Genomic DNA, 23,863 nt, shown 5'->3' on the forward strand with positions numbered 1-23,863 from the left:
AAAAGAAGGTGTGCTTTTCTGTTCCTTCCTGTCTTTTTAACCTGAGCAAAGCTATTTGGATCTACCAACCAGCCAACCAACACACACACGTATACACACACATACACACACCTCTTACCCCCTACAGGGCAGAACTGATGCAGGAAGAGATGAAATACCACTACCTCAGGGGTAAACACACCTCAGTTCACTCGAACACAAACCGCTCACTCACTTGCGCACACACATATGGCCTCCATCTACATACACACCTCTTGCTTTCTCAACAAAAAGTGAACTCAACTCCGCTCGGTAATATTGTCCCAACATCAAAGACCATATTTGCTTATTTTCACACCCATCAGTCGCTTCCCCGTGGCCTTTATGTATGCATGTGTGTTTTCCTGCCGTGCTTGTGTGGGGTGGGAGCATGTCAGATCTGTATGCTTGTGCAAGTTTGGTTTGGTAGTTGTGTATCTTTCTGTCCCTGTGCTTGTCTCTTGTGTGTGTGTTGGGGGATGTTGGTTTGACTTAGCCAGGTGTAAAATTGGTGCTGTGGAGGACTGCAGATACTAACTGGGTCAGGGCAGGAACAGGCATGAGGGAATAAACTATCTAGGATATGGCAACTTGGAGAAAACATAAATGGCAGATACAGCTAGATGCAACAAAAGTGATGGTTTTCTACTACTTCACTATGGTTACAAGGCCTTCCCATTTAGAGTATTACAGAAGTGAAACTATAATGTGCCAGAATATCACTGAGAATACCTCCAGCAAATGTAGTCCCCAAATCAACATACAGATGCTTGGACACATAGCTTGTGTCAGAGTCATGTAAAATATGTATAACAAAGTTTGAGTGTCGTATTTTTTAGTGCTTTCTAACATTAACAGCGCAAATCTGGAAGAGAGACACAGTCTAGCTGCAAAATTCACAAACCAACTGTCAAAATCTGTATAATAGATGAGAGACATGGAGTCTGTGGTCATGCTTAGATCCACACATCTCTGACATCTAATATGAATGTGCCCCTCAGTCACCTAAGACTTGCTACCCGTGCTGAAAGCCGCTTTAAATGCAGCCATATTTGACTCGACAAGAGAAGTTCAAGTCATCAGATGCCAGAATACATTTTAGTGCAACCAATGATCTGCATTCAAGCTACAATTTGCCTCACATACCGAATCCCTTCTAGGTCACTTGTCGCATTCTTGCCCCCGAGCTGTAAACATCATTTTCCAAGGAGCAGTTGAGTGTTTTAAGAGCCCAAAAAAACACAGATTGTTTCCATTTACTCCCACAGACACACGAAGATGCACGCAAACAAGTTATGTGCCGACTCCAACAAACAGCTGCAACAACCAAAACAGACTTGTTCTTGCTCCAATTAAAGATGCAACTTTTCATCAGCTACACAAGCAAGGTTTGCAAATAATGTGAATACTGTGCCTGCTTGTCTACACACATCTACATACTCATAAAACCTGAATACATATTCACAAGGATCTGATTATAAGCCATATGGTGATTTATTTCTTCTTACCCAGCTTCTATTTTCTAGGGCATACCCCTTGCAAGCTGTAGAATCAACAATGTGCACCAGCTGGCCAGTACACTATCTAAACTTTATAAATCATGTGCAATATGCACATCGCTTTGTCATAAACATCAATTTTATATACAGTTTGCCAAGACAGCTACTCTACAGCTGCTATACGGGTTACCTGGGCATCTGTCCTTTCGTCAGTGGCCTCCATCGTTTGCTTATCCATTTTCTGCCTCCTCTGCTCACCTGTATTCTACTTCTCGTCTGATGATTCTGGATATTTCTTTCTCCCTCCTCTTAATCAGCCTCCACAAACTGATCTGAAGTGACAGTCACACAGATCATCGTTAAAAAAAAAAAAAAAAAGTCTAACTGTAGTTTTACTTTCCATACTTCACTCTCTAACAGTGTTACCCAATCCTGGTCCTGGGGGACCCCTGCCCTACATGTTTTTGTTATGTTCCAGACTCCAACACACCTGATTCAAATGATCACCTCGTCATCAAGCTTTGCTCGAGCCTGATAACGAGCCATTAATTTGAATCAGGTGTGCTGGAGTGGGGTGACATCTAAAATATGCATAGCAGGGGTCCCCCAGGACCAGGATTGGGTAACACTGCTCTATAACCACAGAAGGGAAGTTATAATGTAAGAAACGAGCATCATTTCATCCAAAAAGCTGGAATATTTTATTTATTCGCTATGAAAAGTTAAAGAATTCAATAATTTAAATGTGCAAAGCCAATGTTTTTCAATTAAACTCACAGTAATTGAATGAATCCTGCTCATTTTCACCCTGATAGTACTATAACATCTAATCCTGTCAGTCTCATGATGGGGAAACACTAGCACATCGCTACAGCCATACTATATCATGTTCTGTATGTTGTAAACCAACAGAGAGCAGGCTGCCAGGCCTTGACATGCCCCTTGTCTTCTGACCTCCACAGCGCTGCTCTCCTCCCCTCAGCCTCACTCTCTGACCCGCCTAAAGGCTGATGCCCCAGCGACAGTTCGTCCAGCAGCCCCAGGACTCCCAGCTAACTCACACATCACACAGCTGCTACAGTGACACCTGACATAATAAGCTCCCAGGACCGCTGTTCTCCCAACACCTACTCAATTTCTCTCTTTACACAACTGCGTCACAGAAATAACTCATGTAGTGGCTTTCCCTCGTTCGTGTTATAGAATCATTTAGAAACTTAAAGTCGTATTATATCCACACTCAGGGTGTCACTATTAGGCCAGCGAGTGTGCTTTGGTGATTAAATATGAGCTAACAACCTCTTTTCAGCCGCTATTTCCCCAATAATGTTAGCGCGGATACCTAGCCAGAGCCACATAAAATACGTTAAAAGTAGCTAACCTGGCTTCTAACAGTAATAAAAAGTGAAGCATACACAAAAACAACAACAACAAAAAAAAAAAAAAACACGGGGAGAACTTATTTCCAAAGACTACTTACCGATGGTAATGACACTGAAAGCTTCAAAAACTCCTTCGTCGAGTCCGAATATCAGCCACACCTCAATTAGTGCCGTCGATTAACATTAACTCACAGCAACGGTGATGCTGCGTTCACTGTAACTCGAAAAGCTGACTATTTTCTTGAAATTCCTCAAGAGAAACATTTGGAATACATAATGAATAACTACCTAGTATTAAATTCTATTTATTTTTCACATGGTTTTCACATTCCTACTTTTACTTAATAAACAACAGCAGGCTAAATATATTGTCTGTACAAAGCAGTCCAGAATTTAATGCAGTAACTACATTTTACAAAGTGAAATTGTAAAAGCAGACTCAAGACAGTACTTTTACACTACAACCTGAAGGATAAATGTGATATCTAAAAATTTTAAATCAATTCTTCTCATCGGTGAAGTGTTGTCAAACCTAAAATGACCTTTTGACAGCCTCTCTTGCTGTGTCTGAAAATAAAACACACTTCTGTGCTGATACTATTTTGAGTGCATAAGTGCATTCTCACTAACAAGCATGAAATACTGCCATGTTTCATTTTAGTAGGAAAAATAAAAACTTTGATTTACCTCATTCATGAAGGCTGGAGTCTGCGAATACTCTGTTTTAAATAACTGTGACTTCTGACATGCATTCACATTAACAAATATTTTTCCACCAAATGGATTATAACAAGTCTAGCAACTAGAACAGAGAGATTGCCAGACTACACATATAAAATATTCATAACAGCTGTTTTTGGAAAGATGACTTCATTAAAAAACACTAAATCTCGTTATGAGTATACTGATGTGTTGACTAAGGTTAAAAACTGAACAAGGAGTCTACCTTATCCCCGTCAAGTCAGCTGTAAAGAAAAATTCCCACTTCACATGAACATAGCATTAATGAGCAATATAGATTAGAGGGATTCACTTATAAGGGGGGGAGGCAGGGTGACATATTTCTCAAAGAGAGTGATTTACAGTGTGGTGTGGTTATCATGGTAATTGGAAAAGCCTGAATAGTATTGTAATTGTCCATAAAACATTATGGTAATTCAAATGATCTTATTCCAATAATCATACCGCCTATGCATCTCAGTCTACACAGTGATTCTCCCTGTGCCCTATCTCTGAAATGATTTTATTTACTCATGCTGTCTCTCCTTTTTTTCCAAACAGCATGTGGGTTGCTGCAAATACCTGTTCAGTGAAGCATCAACCCCCTGTTTATGCATTTTTAAATAAGAGCATATTTTGCAGACTGGGTGGGGAGGATGGTGTTATTCACTAAAGACTCAAAGTGTGTTTCAGTAAGTGGTGCATTCAAAGCCTTTGAATTGCTATCAGTTATTCTTCTGAGACACTTTCTTGTTTACTGTAGATTGATTCATCACACTCCAACACCCTTTGATGACTTTATTTCAGATTTCTGTGACCTGCTTTCTTTAGAAATTATTTAAAAAAATGGAGCCTTTTGATTTCATTTTGCCAGCTTCTGACAGTCAGTAACACTCAGTTCCACACAAAAAATCCTCATTCTGTTATTTCTATTTTAATCCTGGATGTCTATTAAAGAAAAAGAAGTGGGCCTATTGTTTCTCCCATTGTTTAGTACTTGCATTTTATCCATTTTTCAATCCCCACCCAACTCTCAGATGCTCTCTTGGCACTCACACATTAATAATTCTCTGACAGCTGTTCATTTCACTGAAGTCTTCTTGTTGTCCTTCTTACATTTCCAAGTTATATGCACTAACCATACCAAACTTATACAATGACAGTAAAAAAAAAAAAAAGAGAGAAAAAAAACAATTGTGAACAATATCAGGTAGAACATTGGCTAGAACAGCACACAATGATGGGGATAAAGAGACTGTCCTCATTTTCAAATATGTCTCATATAACTTAAAAGCAATGGTTCAGTGTGCAGTTTTTAAGCAATATGTTTACATGCAGTTGTGCCCAGAAACAGTTTTATTTGCAACACAAGACTGAAAACAAAGAACAATTCCTTAGAGTACGTACTTGTCCCACTTATCTGAGGTTATTTAATATTTATCAAAGCAGAGGAAATGAATTACCCTGGTATTTTTAAGTGTAGCTTTGTCAAGCATCAGAAATTGAATAATAAAGGCTCGAATGGCATTTCCTTTAATGACAAATTAAAAAAAAAATCCAAAGGGTAACCATAAGTTGTTAGCTGATGAAGACTATTAACAGATTTAATTTCAAAATGTCACCATGTCTTGTTTAAGGGTCTCTCAGGATAAATCAAGCACCTGGAGGCCTGTGTGTAATTAAAAGGATTAGCGAGAGACACATGCCGTCTTTGCCTCTTGACTCAGCCTTTTTGTCGTCCATTATCCAAATTCCTCTTTGTGGACCTGTCTATACTGGTGATAAGTTTGTTAACTAGTATCACATTCATTGAGTCTTTATTGGATCATCACAGTGCCCAAGTAAGTAAGAGGTCAAATGTATACATTTGTCCTATTGGAAAAGCTCACTGGGAGGTCCAGAAAAGTAACGAAAAAAGAATAATGGTCCAATCTGTAACATTAGACGGTAGGTTCAATGTCAAGATTACCCAAAAGCTATAAACTATATTATAAAAGGTAGAGACAATCTAGTCCCCCCACTAAGGAATAAGGTCAGTCCATTTGTCAGTGATGTGATGAATATGTGAAGGAAAGGAAATGAAATCTAATGATTTGCATTTACAGCAGTCTTTGCTCCCTCTGTGCTGATTATTCCAAATGATCACAAGCTGAATCAGTTGAACCAAATAATGAAGAGGTGACTTACTCAAGGCACAATCAGCTGTATTATGTACTTTATGTTTTTAACAAGAGAACATGTCATGTTAATTAGTTTAATTATCGGATTAGAAACATTTCCTGAATTTAATGATGACAATTTTCCATGGGAGAGTAGAAATTGTGAGTCAGATTAAAAATTCATGGGTTCATAATTCTTCTAGATATTCCCATCTTTGTGCAGATAAAACCACTGTTGAAAAGTTAAGCCAATGGAGAAGTGGGCTTAACTGCAGTTCCTCAAGTTTCCACTTGAAGCTGGCTTCATACGTCAAGGTGACCCAGTTAACATCCATGTTCAAAGACCAACTTTACAACAAATCAATATATTTACAGCATTGTTTAAACACCAGCTCAGTCTGTAAGACTCGTTGTATTGACTAGATTAATATATTGAGAGATGGATATATCTATGGATCTATCAGGAAGCCTACCTATCTATCTATCTATCTATCTATCTATCTATCTATCTATCTATCTATCTATCTATCTATCTATCTATCTATCTATCTATCTATTTTATTTATTGATTTATTATTCTGCTGTCTTTCCTTCCACCTAGCAGTAGACATATTATCTTCCTATTGGTAGGTAGAATACAAAATAAAATATAGACATGAAATTTTCAGTTTATGGTCTATGCAATATTAATAACTCTGAGACATCTGGATCACAGTGTCTGAAAACCTTTGCTTTCAAATGTCTAAGGGCAAAGAGAATACAAACAAGCCCCCTGCCATTTCTTGTTTCTGTCAGGTGCACTAACACAAAGAAAAGGGTGAAAAGGTGAGACAAGACACACTGAAGTTCAAAACACTTTTCTTATTGCAGCCAATATTTCAAACTACAAACTAGTCAAGGAATAACCTGAGAGCGGTCAATAAAGGGTTAGTAATTCACAGAGCTTAAGTTTGTGGGAACGTTTTAAAAAAATACTTTTGCATCTCTACTGTGCAATGAAAAAAAAATCTCATAAATATGAGTAGCATCACATTTGTGGCTGTTGTTCTGCTAAAACAGTCATCAGTGACTGTTAAATGTGACAATTATTTTTCTGCTTAGTTCACACAGGTTAAAGGTTAGTCACAGAAAAACAGATGATGTTACTCAAAAATGCCTCTAAAGAGAAAAACTCTAATACCAAATATAGAGAAATACTGCATCTAATGTAGAAGTAACCTGTGTGCATGTGTGCATGCATGTGTCTGCGTCTGATCCATGTTAATCACTCTCACCATAATTACCATTTTCCTGCTAATGGATCAGACCTCTTAATCACCATTTTGCCCCTTGTGTTCATGCTCATGTGTCCAGTGTGTGTGTGCTGTTGTGCATGTGTGTGTGAAGGAGAGAAAAAGACACACAGAGACAGCGGTGGTAATTTGGCTTGTCTAGCTAAATGGTTGTAACTCTGTAGACCATAAATCTATCTCACACACAGACATGTGGGCACAAATCAGGGCATGTGGGAGATTTTTTTTTTTTACAGTCTCTCTTTGCCTGAAAGAGAGTAAATGACAGAAAACTGGGAAAATCTCATGGTTGCTCTATTCTTTTCTGTTGCACTTGTTTCCTCTCTTTTTTAATTAGCCCTTTGTGGTAATTCAAGCGTTAAAAAACCACTGAATTGTGGAAAAAAAGAGTGAGAGAGAGAAAAAGAAAGGACTGATTATAGCAGCTGCTTGATTGGAAATTATGCTTGTTGAACTGTAGAAACATGGTTCATTCCCCACAGCATGTGAAATTATATGAAGACTCATTTAATCTCTACATGATGATCCACATGTGTTTTCCTCAACAGAACCCAGCAACAATTTCTTTCATGGCACAGCAGGAGCTGAAGTTGCTTCTCACTTACAGTCCTGGTTTAATTAAAGCAACCATTTCTGACATAAGCCAGAGCCCCATCGACAGAGGGAGCTACAGCACAATGTTGACAGTGCAGTTGAAGCAACAAAATCCCCAGAGGTGACAGTGAAGAGTCAGGCTGTAATTCAGTCAGAGAGGGAAGCAACAGGTTTGTGGCTGCTGGATCTGTTGTGTTTGATGTACTTCCAGAGTTATAGTGCCCAGCCAAAACAGACACAATTGAGAGGGAATTACAGTAATTGTAAATGTGTGAGCCATAGTTCTGAAGTTTTACCCTCTATTACAAAAATGATGTTGTTATGGCAAAAATTAAAAGAAAAAGATCCATAAATTCCCTTTTAAAAACCCAAATGCTTTTAAACAATCAATGAAAAGAGTAAGATCTCAAACATAAAAACAGACATATTTCATTCGAAGTAACTTTAGCTGCTCCAGATTAAGTTTTTTAAAGACTCAGAAAAAATCATACATCTAGGGGTCATGAAGTAGTCAGGGCCTACTTTGGTAGTTGTTTTTTTTTTCCATTCTGAATTTTTGCATCAAAGTGATACGACGAAGCATCCTCGTCACTTTCTTCTGCAACATCTGTCAACACTTCAGTATTAATCTCCCTCATTGTTCAGCCATGAGAAAACTCACGTTTCAATTGACAGCAGACTCATATTTCACAGCGTATTTCATGGCTTGATAATGATGTAATTGCAGGGTTAAAAGAACACATCGAATGTGAATAGAGTTGTGGACAGATTCTATTAGGCTCTATTGATTGCCTGATCAAATCATAAGGCAAGGAGAGTTTAATAGCGCCTTTGAAATGAGTTTCTCTCCTCTGATGGTGTTTTTTTGTTGCCAGAGCTCAATGAAACAGTTCGATAACTAAAGGGAAGCACAGTGCTCCTGACTGAGCCTTGGCAATTTGTGTTATAGCCCAGGACAGTACCCTGATGCTAGAGACGGTCATTTGTTCCACTGCAGTAGAGAATCCAGCAGATAGCATAGCAGAAATTGCCTCTGTTCGATTTAGAAACACGCATTTACATTGGGACAAAACACTAAAGACTTCTAGAACAATGCCTAATGTTTTCTAGCCCTCTGTTTATGTCTCTGCTGTTTCCTTTTGATTTCATGATCCATGATATTTCATCATGTAAACATATTAGCTCATTACAGCTCAGTGCTGATTGGCAAACAACACAAAAGGGAACCTTTTCATAGCTGCAGCTTTAAGGCGTGGAAACTGGCTGCACATCAATGGTAACCCAATAATAAGCAATGGGCTGTATGCCATAACAGGTGTTTGAGCTGTGTCTGTAGCTGTGCTACTTTTCATGGAGATTAGAGGGTGACAAACACAGATAATTTGCTGTGAAAGAGGCCTAAATAAAGTAGGGTGACCAAGCGTCCTCTTTTGCCCGGACATGTCCACTTTTTACGTCCTGTCCGGGGTGTCCGGGCGGGTTTAATAAATTCACGAAAATGTCCGGTGTTCACCGATTTTCATAGGACCATTACGCACATCCGTAAATTGACCGGCGCTTGCAAACAATACTATCATGCGCATCACTTACCGAGAGGCTGCCTTGTGGGCAGGTCTGCTCAGCGCGTGCACACACACACATAGAGAGTGAGAAGATCAGAGAGAAGGCGAGAGAGAGAGACATAGACGGAGAGCGGAGAAGACGGGGCTGTTTAGACAGCGGAGCTGTATTGCACGGAAGATGCCTAAGCGTAAGTGCAGCTTCACAGATGAACTGCAAAAAAAAATTTCCGACATACCGTCCCGATCGGGACAAGTGGGAGGCGGAGTGAACCGTGTGCAAAGCTGGCACATATGTCTCAGTGTCCAATAAAGGTGCTGGAGATCTCAAAGCTCACATGGACACCGAAAAACAAGACATGACAATGGCATTTCATTCTGTAAAACACCACAACAGCTACAGGTCCATGGATTGCACCAGTGCCTTGCTAAAAAAAGACATTTCCTGACTCTGACGTTGCTAAAAAGTTTAGGAGTGCTGGCACCAATGCCCGGTACCTGGCAATCGGTACCAGTGCTCAAAGGTACAAATTTTCGGTACTCTATTGTAGTTATGTGGTAAAAAATATCAATTTCTTTAACAATATTTTATATATATATATATATATATATATATATATATATATATATTTTTTTTTTTTTTTTCAATTTAACATATATATCCTTCAGTATATACCCTTGCAATGCTGTGTTCATGTCCATCATGGAAAATCGACTATTCTTTCACTTCCTCACAGTCACAAGGATGTGTTCAGGTACCCAAACGTGGTACCTTTTGATTTTACATGAATCGGTACTCTGTACTTTTGACAGAATTCGGTTGGTACCTTTTGAAGTACCTGATTCGGTACCCATCTCTAGGTGTAATAGCCCCCCATTCTGTTGAAGTCACTCATGAAGCACTCAAAAAAATCCAGTACTGTGGTGTTTCCACAGACGGGAGAAACCACGGGGCAGTGAAAATATTAAGAATATAAGAAGCCTGTCTGAATTTGTGCCTCGAGGCCGGTGCCGTTGTCCTCATTTTTGGAAATCAAAATATGGTCACCCTAAAATAAAGAGTTTAATTAGTCGTATGTAACGGCTTCCTGCCTTACACAACTGGCTGACTTAGACAAAATTTGAACTTATATCCCTCTATGCCTCTTTCAAACAAACACTGACAATGTGTCTACTTCTCTTTGAGACAGAAACACAAATTACATCATTTTAAATATCTAACATAGTGCAGTTGTACAACATGGAAAAATTATCCAGTCCTACCTGGTCCTGAAGTTGGCAGGATGTGGGTGTCCGTCGTACAAGGACAAGAAGTCATATTCTTCTTCTATTGCAAACGACAAGAACATGAGCTGGATTCTACTTCCTTCTTCCCCAACAATGACCCAGGTGCAGTTTGCCCCGTTTGGGTAGCCGTAGGGGAAGCCTGGCGATTCTATACTGCCATTTCGGCCTTTCAAGGTACCGCCACATGTGTAGATGAAACCTGAGGAAAAGAAACAAGAGATTTTTTTATTATTATTTATATACAATCTGTACATTCAGCTGACGTGGAAAACACAAGGGGTTAGATGAACAAGCGAAAAGAAAGAGCAGCTTAGAGATTTTTATTTCAAGTTAAGGATTGTCACAAAAACAAATTGTAAAAAAAAAAAAAAAAAAGAAGGTAAACAGACAAAGGTTATCAGAATATGTGTGTGAATGCATCTTTGTGTTCCTCTAGGCATGTAGTTTATTGTTGTCAAGTATGCGTCAAGATGTCTGTGCAACAAAGTTTAAGTTTTGACAATGACTAACAGCTGCAGGGATTTTCTTATAAAGCAAAGTGAAAACTGGTATTCACACAAAAGCATACACATTCACACCCACTCTCTTTGACTCTGTACTCCAAAACTCAAGGACACAGCAAGCTTTTGATCTTCATATATATTTCTAGAATAAAAGGGGTAACCTATAAGGACCCAGTGCCATGTCAGTTATCCAGTATTCATATATTCTCTTTCAGGTAACAGAGCTAAAAAAGTGCCAGACTGGCATGGAGGAAAGTTGTGTCTTTACATGAATGTTGGATGAAGCTACAGGTCAGCATTACTGATTATAGCTATCACATTGAGTATGATCCTCTTTTCTTTGATGCTGTTCAGTTAAAACATAATAACGGATATATCCTATAACTTCTGAATCAAGTATAACACAGAGAGACTCGCATCCCCATGTAGTTCAACACTTTCTTTTTTCTCTGACCTCCCCCTACGGCGAGGTCACAAGACAGGGTGTGATTCCAAGAAGCACTCCAGGAGCTCATATTCACATTCAGCATGGGGTACTTGAACTCAGGGCCATCTGACTTAGGTGAAACTAAGTTGCCTCTGACTTTTAAGTTCACCTGACTTACAGGTGAAGTCAAAAAGAACCCTCAAATTCATGCTATCTACCTCTGAAGACTCTCCATTCATTTGTTTTCCCTTAACTATTGAACATGTCAGACATATAGTCTGGGTAAATTAGCTTCTGTGCATCTTTGAACATGACTCATGCAATTTATAAGTGAAGGACTCATGCATGTGTTTCTAATGCTTATGGTTTCTATTCAGATGTAAATAAGCAGCTGTAGTTCAGAGCAGAGAGAAAGGAAAGTACATGGAGAACTGAGAAATCATCCACATCATGGGTACTTCAGCTACTCTCCAGCTAACAGTGTAATTATTAGCATGAGATCAGTTCTTTTATCATATGGTTCCAACTGATATACATCTTTTCTACACAACATGATATGATATGCTATGGTATAACACAATGTAATACAGTGCAATAGGAAAGGACAGGATACTTTATGGTACAATATGATAATATATACAATATAGTGCAATGTGATACAATGCGATTCAATAGTATATGACCAATATGGTACAATGTGATACCATTTGATAAGAAACTGATAGAGGCATAAAAAAGTGTTGATACAGCGTTATATTACAGTACTTTGACCTCTGATACAGTATCCATATTTCAAATCTTAATATTGGTAATTTTGTTAAAATAAAAACTAATATTTTTGCAGAGTTGGAAGCAAAATATGGCTTCCAACCTTCACTGTGGTAGATGGTGCCAAAGACCTACTCCTCTGTATGTTGCCCACAAACTCCATATTTAATGTAACCCCAAAGCACATTCAAAATAATTTATTCCTAAACCTATTGATATTGGTTTTGATGCCATAGACAATGTTTTCTCTCTACTTTTGGTTCACTTGGTTTAAAATCATTTAGAGTTTAATTTTTACAGTGTAGTAGACCGATATAACCATGTTCATAGTAACTTCAGAATTTTTTATTATTTTTTTTAATGCCAAGCATTGGCTACACCAATTGACATTTATCAGTTACATGAACTGATTGCGTCTTTCATGCAATGATTTCTTTGCAGCATTGGTTGAAAGTCATAGTAGTTTCAGTGAAAAACTTGAAGCACTTGATGTTTTCAAGTTACATTTATGTATTTAATACTGCATTTGACTTTCAGTATTTCAAAAACAGAAAAGTACAAAAGTTGTTTTTAATCAAATATCACAATATATCACAATTTTGTGATATTGTGATACTATCCTATTATGATGCGTACTGTGTCATGTGGTTCTTGCTAATACTCAACCCTATATGAAACTGTACAGGATAGGATACAATACATCACAATGTGATAGAATTTGATGTAATAACACATGACACAATAGGAAATGAAATGACACAAGATGAGACAGTTTAATAGAGTTTGCTAAGCTGTGACACACGATGTGGTGCGAAACAATATGTTGCAATACAGTTGGACACAATATCCCCCATCCCCCGCTGTACCAAAAAAGACTGTACATTGTGTAATCTATGTCATTGTTATATTTACTTGTCACATGTTATCTTTAGCTAGATTCAACTCTCATGATAAGGGGGTTTAAATTAAACGGCTGCAAGCTTCTGATTTGAAAAAATGGTTTGAGCAGTCTTACATAAAATAAGTTGAGTAGTGGCTGAGTTTGTTTTTCTTGGGCTTTTATCGATACAATCATAGTGAGGAGTGAGAAGTGTGTCAATTTTATTTTTAATCCTTTGAACTTTTTTCCTCTGGCTGCTTGTACTGATAAAAAGTGAGTAAGGCTAATTCTGCTGCTGTACGTCCTCCAAATCTCTCCGGGTTACAGAGCCCACTAAATGCCTAAATTGTAAAATGTAAATGTAATTGATCTCCCTGGACTTCACCGTTCAGATCAGGATCATTATCCTTTCCCTTTGATCTTAATGATCCTTTTATATCAAACACGTCACAGGTGTTAGATGAAAACCTTGCAGTGTCTGGGAGTAAACTCAGTGAGGAGCATTATTTTTTGGGAGGGGGGGGATGCTTTATCGATCCCTAAAGGAGAAGCTCTTCACTTCTTCCACTCCACAGGGGGAGACGGACTGCAGACTCAGCTTACAGAGCAGAAACCCTTGAAGCTGGGAGGGATTTAGAATCATCCTGCACAAGGACACTCCAGCAGAGAAGAAACTTGCTGTTATATCAGCCGTGATTTCATATTGTCTTGCTGGGTGATGGTTCTGCAAATCACTATTCCTATGTGCCTGTTGAGCTTTCATTCCCTTTTAGCTGCAAGATGTCTTGGTCTGTTTTCTAATTATGCATAATAACACACATCAACTCCACAGTTTTCCATAAGTGGAAATTAGGAAACAGAGAGAAAGTTTTTCATCAGGTTTTGACACAGAAGTCAAGTGCTTTTGTACATTATTCAAGTTTAAATTCAAGTCTTTAATTTAAAATGGCTTTAACTGTATGTTTCAAGTCCCTTGGCCTCTAGGCATTAAATTGATCCCCTCTGAGTGCAAAGCTCAAATCAGGATGATCATCCTCCTGCCTTTCATGTTCACTAGCTTCGTTATTTACCATGGCAGCCAGGCCGCAGGGACACCGGGGCCCTCCCGCTGGATGCTTTTCCAACCAATTATCCAAGATGGAAACTCAACCCAAAAAACCATGTGTGTGTTTCCGTATGTGTGTTTGTCAAATCCTTATTTAAGCTCACATTTCTAAGACTTTCACAGTGACCGATGTAATGACCAATGGCAGGCTGAGCTGCAATTAAGGGCCTCGTTCTCTGTATGTTCAGAACCAATCAGAGCAAAGATGTTGAGGAGCCCACAGGGGGGTATGAAGAACCATATGAGAGCTGGGCATATAGTATGCACATACGCAGACTGACAAAGCTACGTTCTATCACAGACACATACACTGACAACACACACATCCATACCAGCTTTTTGATCATTCCAATTTGACTGAATTTAATAAAAAAGGGCTGAGGATGCTGCTGGCCTTTTTATGTTTTCTCTCCATGAGAAACTGTTTTAAAAGATAAAGTTAATAATCTGGGTTAGGTTGGATTTACACTCCACAAAGGAATGGTTCACATGAGGACATCAAACACTTGCAGTCATGATGAAAAAGGCTGACGTATTTGAGCTTATGTTGCTTTTAGATGATAATTTATCCCAGTTTTCTACAAATTCACTGGTACTTTTCATGGGAGTCTTTTAATTATGGCAGTAACTGATGTTGAGATTTTAATTAAAAGAAGTCCCTTGAGAAGCCATTAAGGCTTTGCAATTGTAGAAAAAAGATGATTTCAGCTGGATGACATTAATATCTACATATTTAGTACAGATGACCAGTATTTCATGAATGGCTTACAGAGTTGGGCAAATAACACCTTTTAAAAGAGCATCCTATTGTATATTAAATTATATTGATAATGTGCTTTATTTTTTGTATGTTTTCAGTATTGTGTGGAAAAATGCAAAACTCAATAAGGTCTGAGTGATAAAAAATATTGACAATGTAGTGGTGTACTCTATCAGGAAGATATAATAAATGTATAAAAGTTTATCCTAAAATAAAGCACTGCTTTTAGGTTAATTTTGCTAGTTCCACATGAGATCATCATTTTGGCTTGCAATATATCCATGAAACCATATTTTGGGGGGACTATTTTTCAAGGAAATGCATTATTTGAGCTGCTTGGTCCGTTTTCCTTGACTTTGCCCTTCTCATGTTGCAAGGAACTCTTGGGTTGTTGAAAATACAGCCACACATGATCATGGAAATTATTTTATAAGTTTGAGATTGCATGCAGGGGCCAGCTAGTTATGCAATTTAAATCGCAATAGAACTTCATTATGAAACTTACACCTAGACTGAGTCCTTAGAGTTTTACCAGCACTTTGAGCAGGTACTTTTCTCTACATTAAACCATGATGATCACATTAAAACCTATTATTTCCAACATTATTCATCACATGCTCTATTTTATTCCTCATTTTGCATAACACTTTTAGGATCCTCCTCTACATATAAGTTTTGGCGTCTAAATGACACTACTTTCACATTCTTTCTGAAGGGGGCTTTTTAGAGGACAGGTTACCCTGCATCCATTGCCCTACTCTACCTAAGCCAACTTTGGACAGCAGCCTGACAAACAGGAAAATAGTGAAGTCCTGAGGCCCAAGGTGAATTGGTGTTTAACCACAGATGTCCTCAATAGCTGAGCCACACATGCACTGCCAGATAAATGTGTTTTGTGTTATGTGAAAAAGATTTGTAACCCTGTCTGTCCAGTGGCAGCGTGGCAGCCCGACTGGTTATGTGAACAAGATTAAGGATTAAGTTCACAATAGAACCTTATTACTGAAGGAGAATGAATAGCTCTGCCTAGAGAAAGACAAACACTAGCACAAAGACCTTATTTTGTCACTTGTTAAAGATGAGAGGATGCAAATTAGGCATAAGTGCAATAAGGACTTTTTTTTTTAGAGATGATGCACAAAATGAGATATTAACTGTTTGCTCCCATGGGTAAGTTTTAGTTATGCACCCACAATTAGACAAGTTAGGAGTTATTTACAGTCTCCAAACAGAACATGGATTTGGAGACCCATGGGTTATATTCTGTGAAAACTGTAACCATCACGGGAATACTGTTTAAAGAGGAGTATTTGAAAAAAGAAGCCTGTTTCAACTCCATCAACATATCTACAGACTGTTAATTCCAGTCAGTGGAGCTTTAAGGAGGTTTAGAGACATGATATCTGCATGGTGAATGCTGTTGTTCTAAACCATGGTACCCCCTGACCTACCTGCATGGGTTTAACACTACATCAGAAGAGACAGGGCCAGTAGCAGGTCATTCAGATTTTTAATCATAAATTATCCATCAACTGATTCATGTATATTTAAGCTGACAGAGTATGTATTGACACAAGGGAGGCTGCCTTGACAGAGTATTTTCCACTTTTGGCAACATTTTTTGAACGTTGACAGAAAGACCTGAAGGTTGGCTGTCATTTTGACACACCAGAGAGTGATCCACTCAGTAGTTCTAACACAGTACAGAAACAATCCCTCACAAACTTAAAACACTTTGATAAGTCATCGCATGTGCTGCTGTGTAGACGTGTTGACTTTTCTTTTATCAGAGCACACTATTACCGGTCTTAATGTCTTCATTTTATGATCTTAGATTCTCAAAGATTGTGACAGACAAAAGAGACTTTGTTGAGCCCGTGCTTGTGCAAGCTAAATCCAAGATATTTGTGTTAAACAGTGATAGTGCAAGGTAATGCAAGTAAGCTAGCAAATAACTGAGCTGCACAAAAATGAGTTGTTTAATTAGCATTTGATGAGCTCAAATATGACACTGTATGTTTTTGTCAGGTAGATTTTTCTTCTGACTTGTGTTAACACCAAAGACAAAGACCAAACAGAAAAAACTGTGACTTCATTGTTTGATACTTGACCTGTCCACTTGTAGCCGTCACTTGTTTCTCATTATCAAAATGACAGACGCAGAGAGAGTCTGGCTCCTCCACACTGGGGTGTATTTTTAGCAATCACTTCATAAAGATGTGGTGATGACTGTGTTTATATTCCTAGTAAGGCCAGTAAAAGAAGTTTATCAGGGAGAAAAATTGGTGAAATCTCACCCTAACTTTAATGTTAGGGTGAATGTAAGAGCTGAAATTAGTTTTTGAATGTCTTACTCATGCTGCAGAGCTGAATTAAGAAATAGCTCTGTTCTTCAATCTCCCCTTCAACAAAATTCTTTCCATTTCTTACTTCCCTTATCCTGACTTTTATATTGTTTCTTTTTTCTTTACAACTTTAAAAGGACAGCCAGGAAGTCTGGTAGCATAACAAATGAAGCCTAGAAACTTTTACTTACAGTCCACACTGAAAAATATGAGCATCACTATTTTATCTGAACTCAACAGACTGGAGAGTGTCTCATTCAAAATGAAGTATCTTCATTAAATTGTATAGCTGCAAATACAGGGTCGGGTGAATGGAGAGCCAAATAGGGACAGAGGGACAGAGATGGAAAGCAGAATAAACAGAGAGAAAAGGACAGATTTCCGCTCGTTCATCATTGCAGGAAAGAATGAAAGGATGATTTAAAACTCATCACTCAGAGGGGAGGAGGAGGCGAGGAAGTGTTAGAGGGGGAGAGGAGGGTGCGAGAGGGAGAGATGGTGGAATAGTGGAATAGTGGAGCGAGGGTTAGCGAAAAGGTAGACGGAGGAGGAGAAGGAGGTGGAGAGAGGAAAGTGAAAGGGAGACAGGGGTAAAAGAGAGACTTCTAATTATGCTGACTACCAGACCGAAACTGACAGCCTTTCCACACACACACCCACACATAGGCACATACACACTCACATAGAGAAGCACAGGGTCACAGAAAGACAGTGATCCACACACAATGAGCTTCAAACAGAAACACCACACAAAATAAAGGAACACATGTGCACATTAAAATCCAGGGACATTTAAAAGGATCTGCCTGCAAATTCAGGCATAATTTCAAACACGAACACACTGAATGAACAAACAACCAGCTGCAAACCTTTATTTCTGCTACTTGCTGACATGCTTATTCATTCATTTTAGCCTCCTGGTATTTCTCATTGTCGTTGTTTGTGTTTTTTATTTGCCAAGTATGCAACACAACATTAAGCATATCAGGCAATCCACAAAGTCAAGCTCAACTCACAGAACATCAGCTGCTTTAAGCGCCATGCCCCCATCAGCTGACAGCACAGCTGATTACATCCAAGCACCAACTGGCAAATAGCAAAAACAAGAGTATTTAAACACTTTCAGGCTGCCAACTCTCCCTGCTTCCCCTTAAATCTTTTACAGCTGTGTCTGATTTTATCAGTGTCATCATCTATTTGCCGCGTATTCTTTGCTGCTGCTCTACCTGCCTTCGATTTCCGTGTATACTCTGTCCACCGCAGGCTATGACATTCATCATAGGCACGTGAAAGAGCAGGGACTTCCCAGAACAGAGCCATACAGCCAGATATAACTTACTGCATGGAAAATAATAGATTCTTAAAACGAGTGGTCCCAATTGGACTCTATTTTCCTATAGCCCAACTTAAGAGATTTCCCAGTACAGTGCTCAAAATGTGGGAAACATAGACTGTGCCACTAATGGACGTGGTCTCCCTGACGTCACTCGAGTTTTGAATCCAACATGGCCGTATTGGAAATGTGGCAGACTTCAAGTCTCCGCACTAACAGCTATAGGGCGCCACTCACTGACAGGAGCTGAGCTGAGTCTCTGTTGGTCAAACTTGCAATCTCAATATCTTCCAAACTACTGAGTTGGAAAGAAATTCACCCCCTGTACAGTGTGTACTGATAGTGAAATTGAGCATTCAGATGGGACACATTTTTTGTACCAGGCTGTAACTTTGTTTTTCTGCTGTAAAAATGACTTTTTTTTTTTTGTCTTGGTGTGAATGTGACTTCTGGTAGTTCTGGAGCCAGCTTCAAGCGGACACTTGAGAAACAGCAGACTTTAGAACTTCTGCATTGTCTCATGGTGGCAAATGAGTATTTTTCATACATTTAGTGCTTTCTTTTTTCATCTTCTTTTAAAAAAAATCCTCTTAAGAGTTTTCCGGTGACTTATACCCTGTTCTTCCCCTGGCATCACCTCTTGAATTGCTCTTTCCTGGTTTGTCAGTCTGCATTTGGATCCAGCTGAAGAGTGATAAAACATCATAACAGCAAAAAATCAGCGTATGAAACTCTAAATATCTCATGAAAGGGTCTCATATGACATCACCCATCGGGCTGTGGAGTCAGTTTTTGAGTTCAAGATTTTGGCCTTTTACTCTGATCCATCTTGGAAAGCAGAGCATGAAAGCAGTGCATTGGATGTCAGGATTACACCCAATGAGACATAAATTATGTGTTACACTGAAAAAGAACCAAAAAACCATCAAACCATAAATAGTTTGGAAAATTTTAACGGAGGGAACAAACCCATGAGAAGTGGGATCAGTCCCTCATCAGGTTTCATCAAAGCAGAAATCATGCATAACTAGTGGAGCTACCCCCTGCTGGCCATTCATACAATGCACGTCATCACCGGCTTTTCATAACACAAGAGGCTTGTCCTCTCTCTAATTCACAGTCAGTGCTCTTGCCCTGTTTTTCTACCATCAGCATCTGAACTTTCTAGAATCTACCACCACAGCTGCGGCTTGCTATGACACAGCTAAAAACTTTGCCGACTTACAAGTCCAAAGGGCATGTCTGCTTGAAACTAAAAAGGTTTTGAATGGGTGGAGCAGTGCTTTGAGCAAGGCATTTCCCCCCTGAAGATTTAAACACAGATGCTAATTGGCAAACAGTGAAGGATTTGTGGTTTGACTAGGGAGATCCCAGGTGTGAATATATGCACTGGTGCTAATGAGGAACAGGGTTTAGTTTAGAAAAGAGCATGCATGCTCAGCAAAACCTTCCCTGGATAAAAGAAGCTTAAAGACAAAGAAGAAAATCTGCTTCTTGAATTGAGTGGATTTAATGAACCTTGGTCTGCTGGATTGGCTTGATCTCTCTCATCAAAGCAATATCTTATCTTGAATGTCTTCAACAATACGCCGCAGAGAGAGAGAGAGAGAGAAAATACAGCTCAAATGACTAATGTCTGTACCAGTCACACCATTTTCAAGAGTCTAACTTTTACAGGATAAAATGTTACACACGCAACTTTTAAATGAAGTAAGGGCTAGTTTTACAACTTTTAATCACACGTCATCAGAAACACCATGCAACTCAAGCTGCCACCTGTCAACACTACCTGGCACTGATGGTCCCAGGAGGGTTAGCGGTAGATTACTTATGATAAAGTGCCCTTCCACTGGAGGAGAAATGTAATGCAGGGTCAGATATGATGACCTTTCAGTTTGGGAAACTTGAAAAATGCCACCCTATATGCCCTGCTAGTGAAAAAAAGCAATAAGCTTCAGTTCCCCAATGGATGCTCTTAAAATGAAGGCATCACTTTGCAATATGAGCACTGGGACTATTTTTTAAACCACAACTTCATCTTTAAACAAGCAGGCATGGTGCATAGGGAATCTGTATCATCGGTAGGTGTGAATATGAGAGCCAGTCAGAGTTGTCCCTGCCATGTGAGCTGTTGACCCTTTTTTGGGATAGCCTGCATGAGGCCGCAGTGAGTCATTTCAGATTTCTCTGGGTCAAAGCAACTCATCACCTTTAGTACTACTGTGTTTGGGCAGCATGGGAGCTCCCGCAGAGGGCTGAGGCGAAAAGAACGTGGTCATCTGGAAAAAAATAAAAGTTGTATAATGCACACAGAAGGTACCGTATCACATATAAAAAGCTTACCAAAAGGGTTATTCAGGGAGATATATGTAGAACATCAACACACAGACCCGTTGTAAATGCCCTCCAGCCTCAAGAAGCCAACTTAAGGGGACAACATTATACAAGAAGTGGTATTATTGGGCACCCTAAAGCTTTGAGGTAAAAATCCTATCGCTTTTGCCAGTTTGTCCACAGCATCTTCTTGCAGAAAGTAAATCTTTATGTACTGCCTGAGAGCAACTGTGTCCACCAAAACCAGGTTACATTGTGCCAAATATAAAGAGGATCTCCAACCTGTCAGATCACAATGATTTGAACCTGAAGTTATAAATGGCGCACAGGTCCTCGTTGAGTTTGGTTGGATTGCAATGAACAGTCAATCACTTTGAGCCACATATTAAAATGAGCTTGTCTACAGTTATTTTAAGTGACATTGAAAGTGATTAAAGATAAGAAAATAAAAGGGGGCAGCTTTCTCTGATGCAGCACACGGCTCATTCATGCTGAGAAAATTCATGTGATACTGATAGGACACATCAAACAGAATTTGTAACCAAGGAAGGTTAAAACTACTCAAATGTATGCTGGGACATTGATCACCTGAAAGGATCCTAATTTGGTCGTCTGAGATTCAAAGATGGAGATATTAAAGATGGAGACTCCACCAAACAGTCCAGTTTAGATCTGTACAGTTTGGTATAGGTTGGATCTGTAAGCCTGATCTTGTTTTCATTCCCACAGCCACCTCCTCTTGGTAGGTGGCGTGTAAGCCAGATGCAATGATGGAAGACATCCAGCAATTTGTCTTCTTTGTGATTTCATTGTGGCCCTTTGTTACAAAGCGCAGTAAAGCTTTGTTTCAGAGAAGGCTGTGTACCGCCCGGAGAAATACAGCTGCTGTCACACAGTAAGTGACGATTCTTTTGACCAATCAATGGTCTGCAGTGTTACAGCTCCACTGTCTGGGATCGGATCAGTTCATTCTGGCACCCTAATGGAAGGTTCCCAAAAAGTTTGGGAGACAGTTTGTCTCTGTTATTTAGGGATCTGTCCCAGGATTAGTCAGTAGAAACGCCACAAAATGTGTTCTATACCAAGACAAACTGAACTGAACTGAAATGTGTAGTGGAAACGGGGCTTATGTCAAGACAATGGGGCTGTTGATAATGATAAGTGTAAAATGTGTGGGGGTTATAATGAGTGGAATGACCGGGAATTCAGCTCTGCAATGACATGTAGCCACCAAGGTTATAATAGTTTTGGATTTGTCATTATAGTTTAGATTTTAGTTAGTTTTGAAATATTTTTCCCATTACAGTTTAGTTTTAATTAGTTTTAGAGCAGGAATTCTAGTTTTTATTTATTTTTGATTTTCTCAACAAGGCTTAGTTTTAGTTTAGTTTTAGTTTTTTGATACCTTATTAAAGAACCCACGGGGTCAAATTTGGCCCCTGTTAATTGCTGCTACCCAAAAATGAACAAACATAAAGAAATTGTCAAATTTAACTTCAAAAGCTCAGAGTGCCACTTCTGCCCCCTGCATAGAGACACCTAGTGGATGAATACTGAACTCACATGAGTCGGAGTGATAGTGACAAGCTGGGTGACCACATGCTGTTTTGTTGAGCTGAAAATCTACCCAAATCAAATTGTCTTCTCAGCAAACCAGAGGTTATTATTTTTTTTAATTTTTTGTTAATCTGTTTAGTGTAAGCTTGCAGAATACCTAGAAGTATGTTTTATGTTCTTTTTGGATAGATTAGCGACTCTGAGCTAGTTCAAAAAATGATGGGCCAAAAATGACCCTTTGGTTTATTGAGTGACTATGTAGATGAAGAATGGTGACAGTCCTTATATGGCTAAAGCCCTGAAATAAATTCATAATAATACATTTTACTAAGTTACCTTGGTAGTACAGGGCCAGAGACTAATAAAGTAAATTCCTATATCTTTTCAGGGAGTATGGCATCTCCTTTTTCAGGACAGTGAAAGCAACAGGGAGAACTCACTGAGTTTTTTCATACCTAATTAACCAGGTGCAGGATTCAAAAAGGTCAGAGTAAATATTTTGTCATACTGTTTATTTTAAAGTCCGACATTGTCCTCACTGCTCAGTTAATGCTGATACTGAACTGTTGGCTGCTGCCTTCAACACAAGAAAATAATATAAACTTAATATAAAGAAATATTAACATAAATTATATAAAACAATATAATATGAGCTTTAATAATTAAAAACTTGGACTCTGTAACAATAAAGGCAGACTCAAATACAATTAAAGTCAGACTCACATGCAATTAAACGTTTACAAATGCTCTGATTCATTGCTCCACTACGTTTCTTCGCAGCACAGCGCACAGCCAGTCAGTGCAGTAAACAAGCACGTCCCAGAACATCACTATGATGGTGCTGTACGGCACTGATAACTGCTGAAAACTGTCGTAAAATTGTTTGGGAAAATGTATCAGATAATTAAAATCCTAAGGGCTATTAATATTGTCAAAAATGATAACTAAGGACATTTTGTCTATAATTTTGGTTAGATTCAGTTATTTTTGTGAACACAAGATACAGTTTTAGTTTACTTATTGTTTTTGTTTTCTTTTCTAGTTTTTATTAGTTTGAGTTAACTGCAATGTATTTCAATTTTTAGTTGTTTTTAGTTTCATTTTAGTTATCTGTTATAACCTAGGTAGCCACATGGTGCAGGATGCAGTCTGCAGACAACTATAGCTGGTTTATAACTACAGCTGTATGTCACAGAAATACAAACTCTCTGCTGAAGCTCGGGTCAGATCCAGGTATAAAAAATGTAAAGGTTGGTCCAGAGTTCCGGCTCAGACATAGAAATATGTGTCCTGTTGCGGTCCTGCATGAGAACAGGAGCTCCTGGGCTGGCAGGACTAATG

The 23,863-nt window shown here is 38.8% G+C and overlaps 1 protein-coding gene across 3 annotated transcripts in view; it reads right to left on the reverse strand.

The window, feature by feature from the left end:
• The window catches only part of LOC141802585 (CUB and sushi domain-containing protein 3-like), a 448,333-nt gene that overhangs the window by 331,094 nt on the left and 93,376 nt on the right, over window positions 1-23,863 (reverse strand). For all 3 annotated transcript variants that reach the window (XM_074686127.1, XM_074686129.1, XM_074686128.1), the window contains exon 2: window positions 10,487-10,709. In XM_074686127.1, the coding sequence (XP_074542228.1) occupies window positions 10,487-10,709 (223 nt within the window). The remainder of the gene's footprint in view (window positions 1-10,486; window positions 10,710-23,863) is intronic.

This window comes from Halichoeres trimaculatus, unplaced genomic scaffold (assembly GCF_033239565.1).
Source record: "Halichoeres trimaculatus isolate MK-OKI-2021-1 unplaced genomic scaffold, fHalTri1.1 fHalTri1_scaffold_14, whole genome shotgun sequence".
Taxonomy (NCBI): domain Eukaryota; kingdom Metazoa; phylum Chordata; class Actinopteri; order Labriformes; family Labridae; genus Halichoeres; species Halichoeres trimaculatus.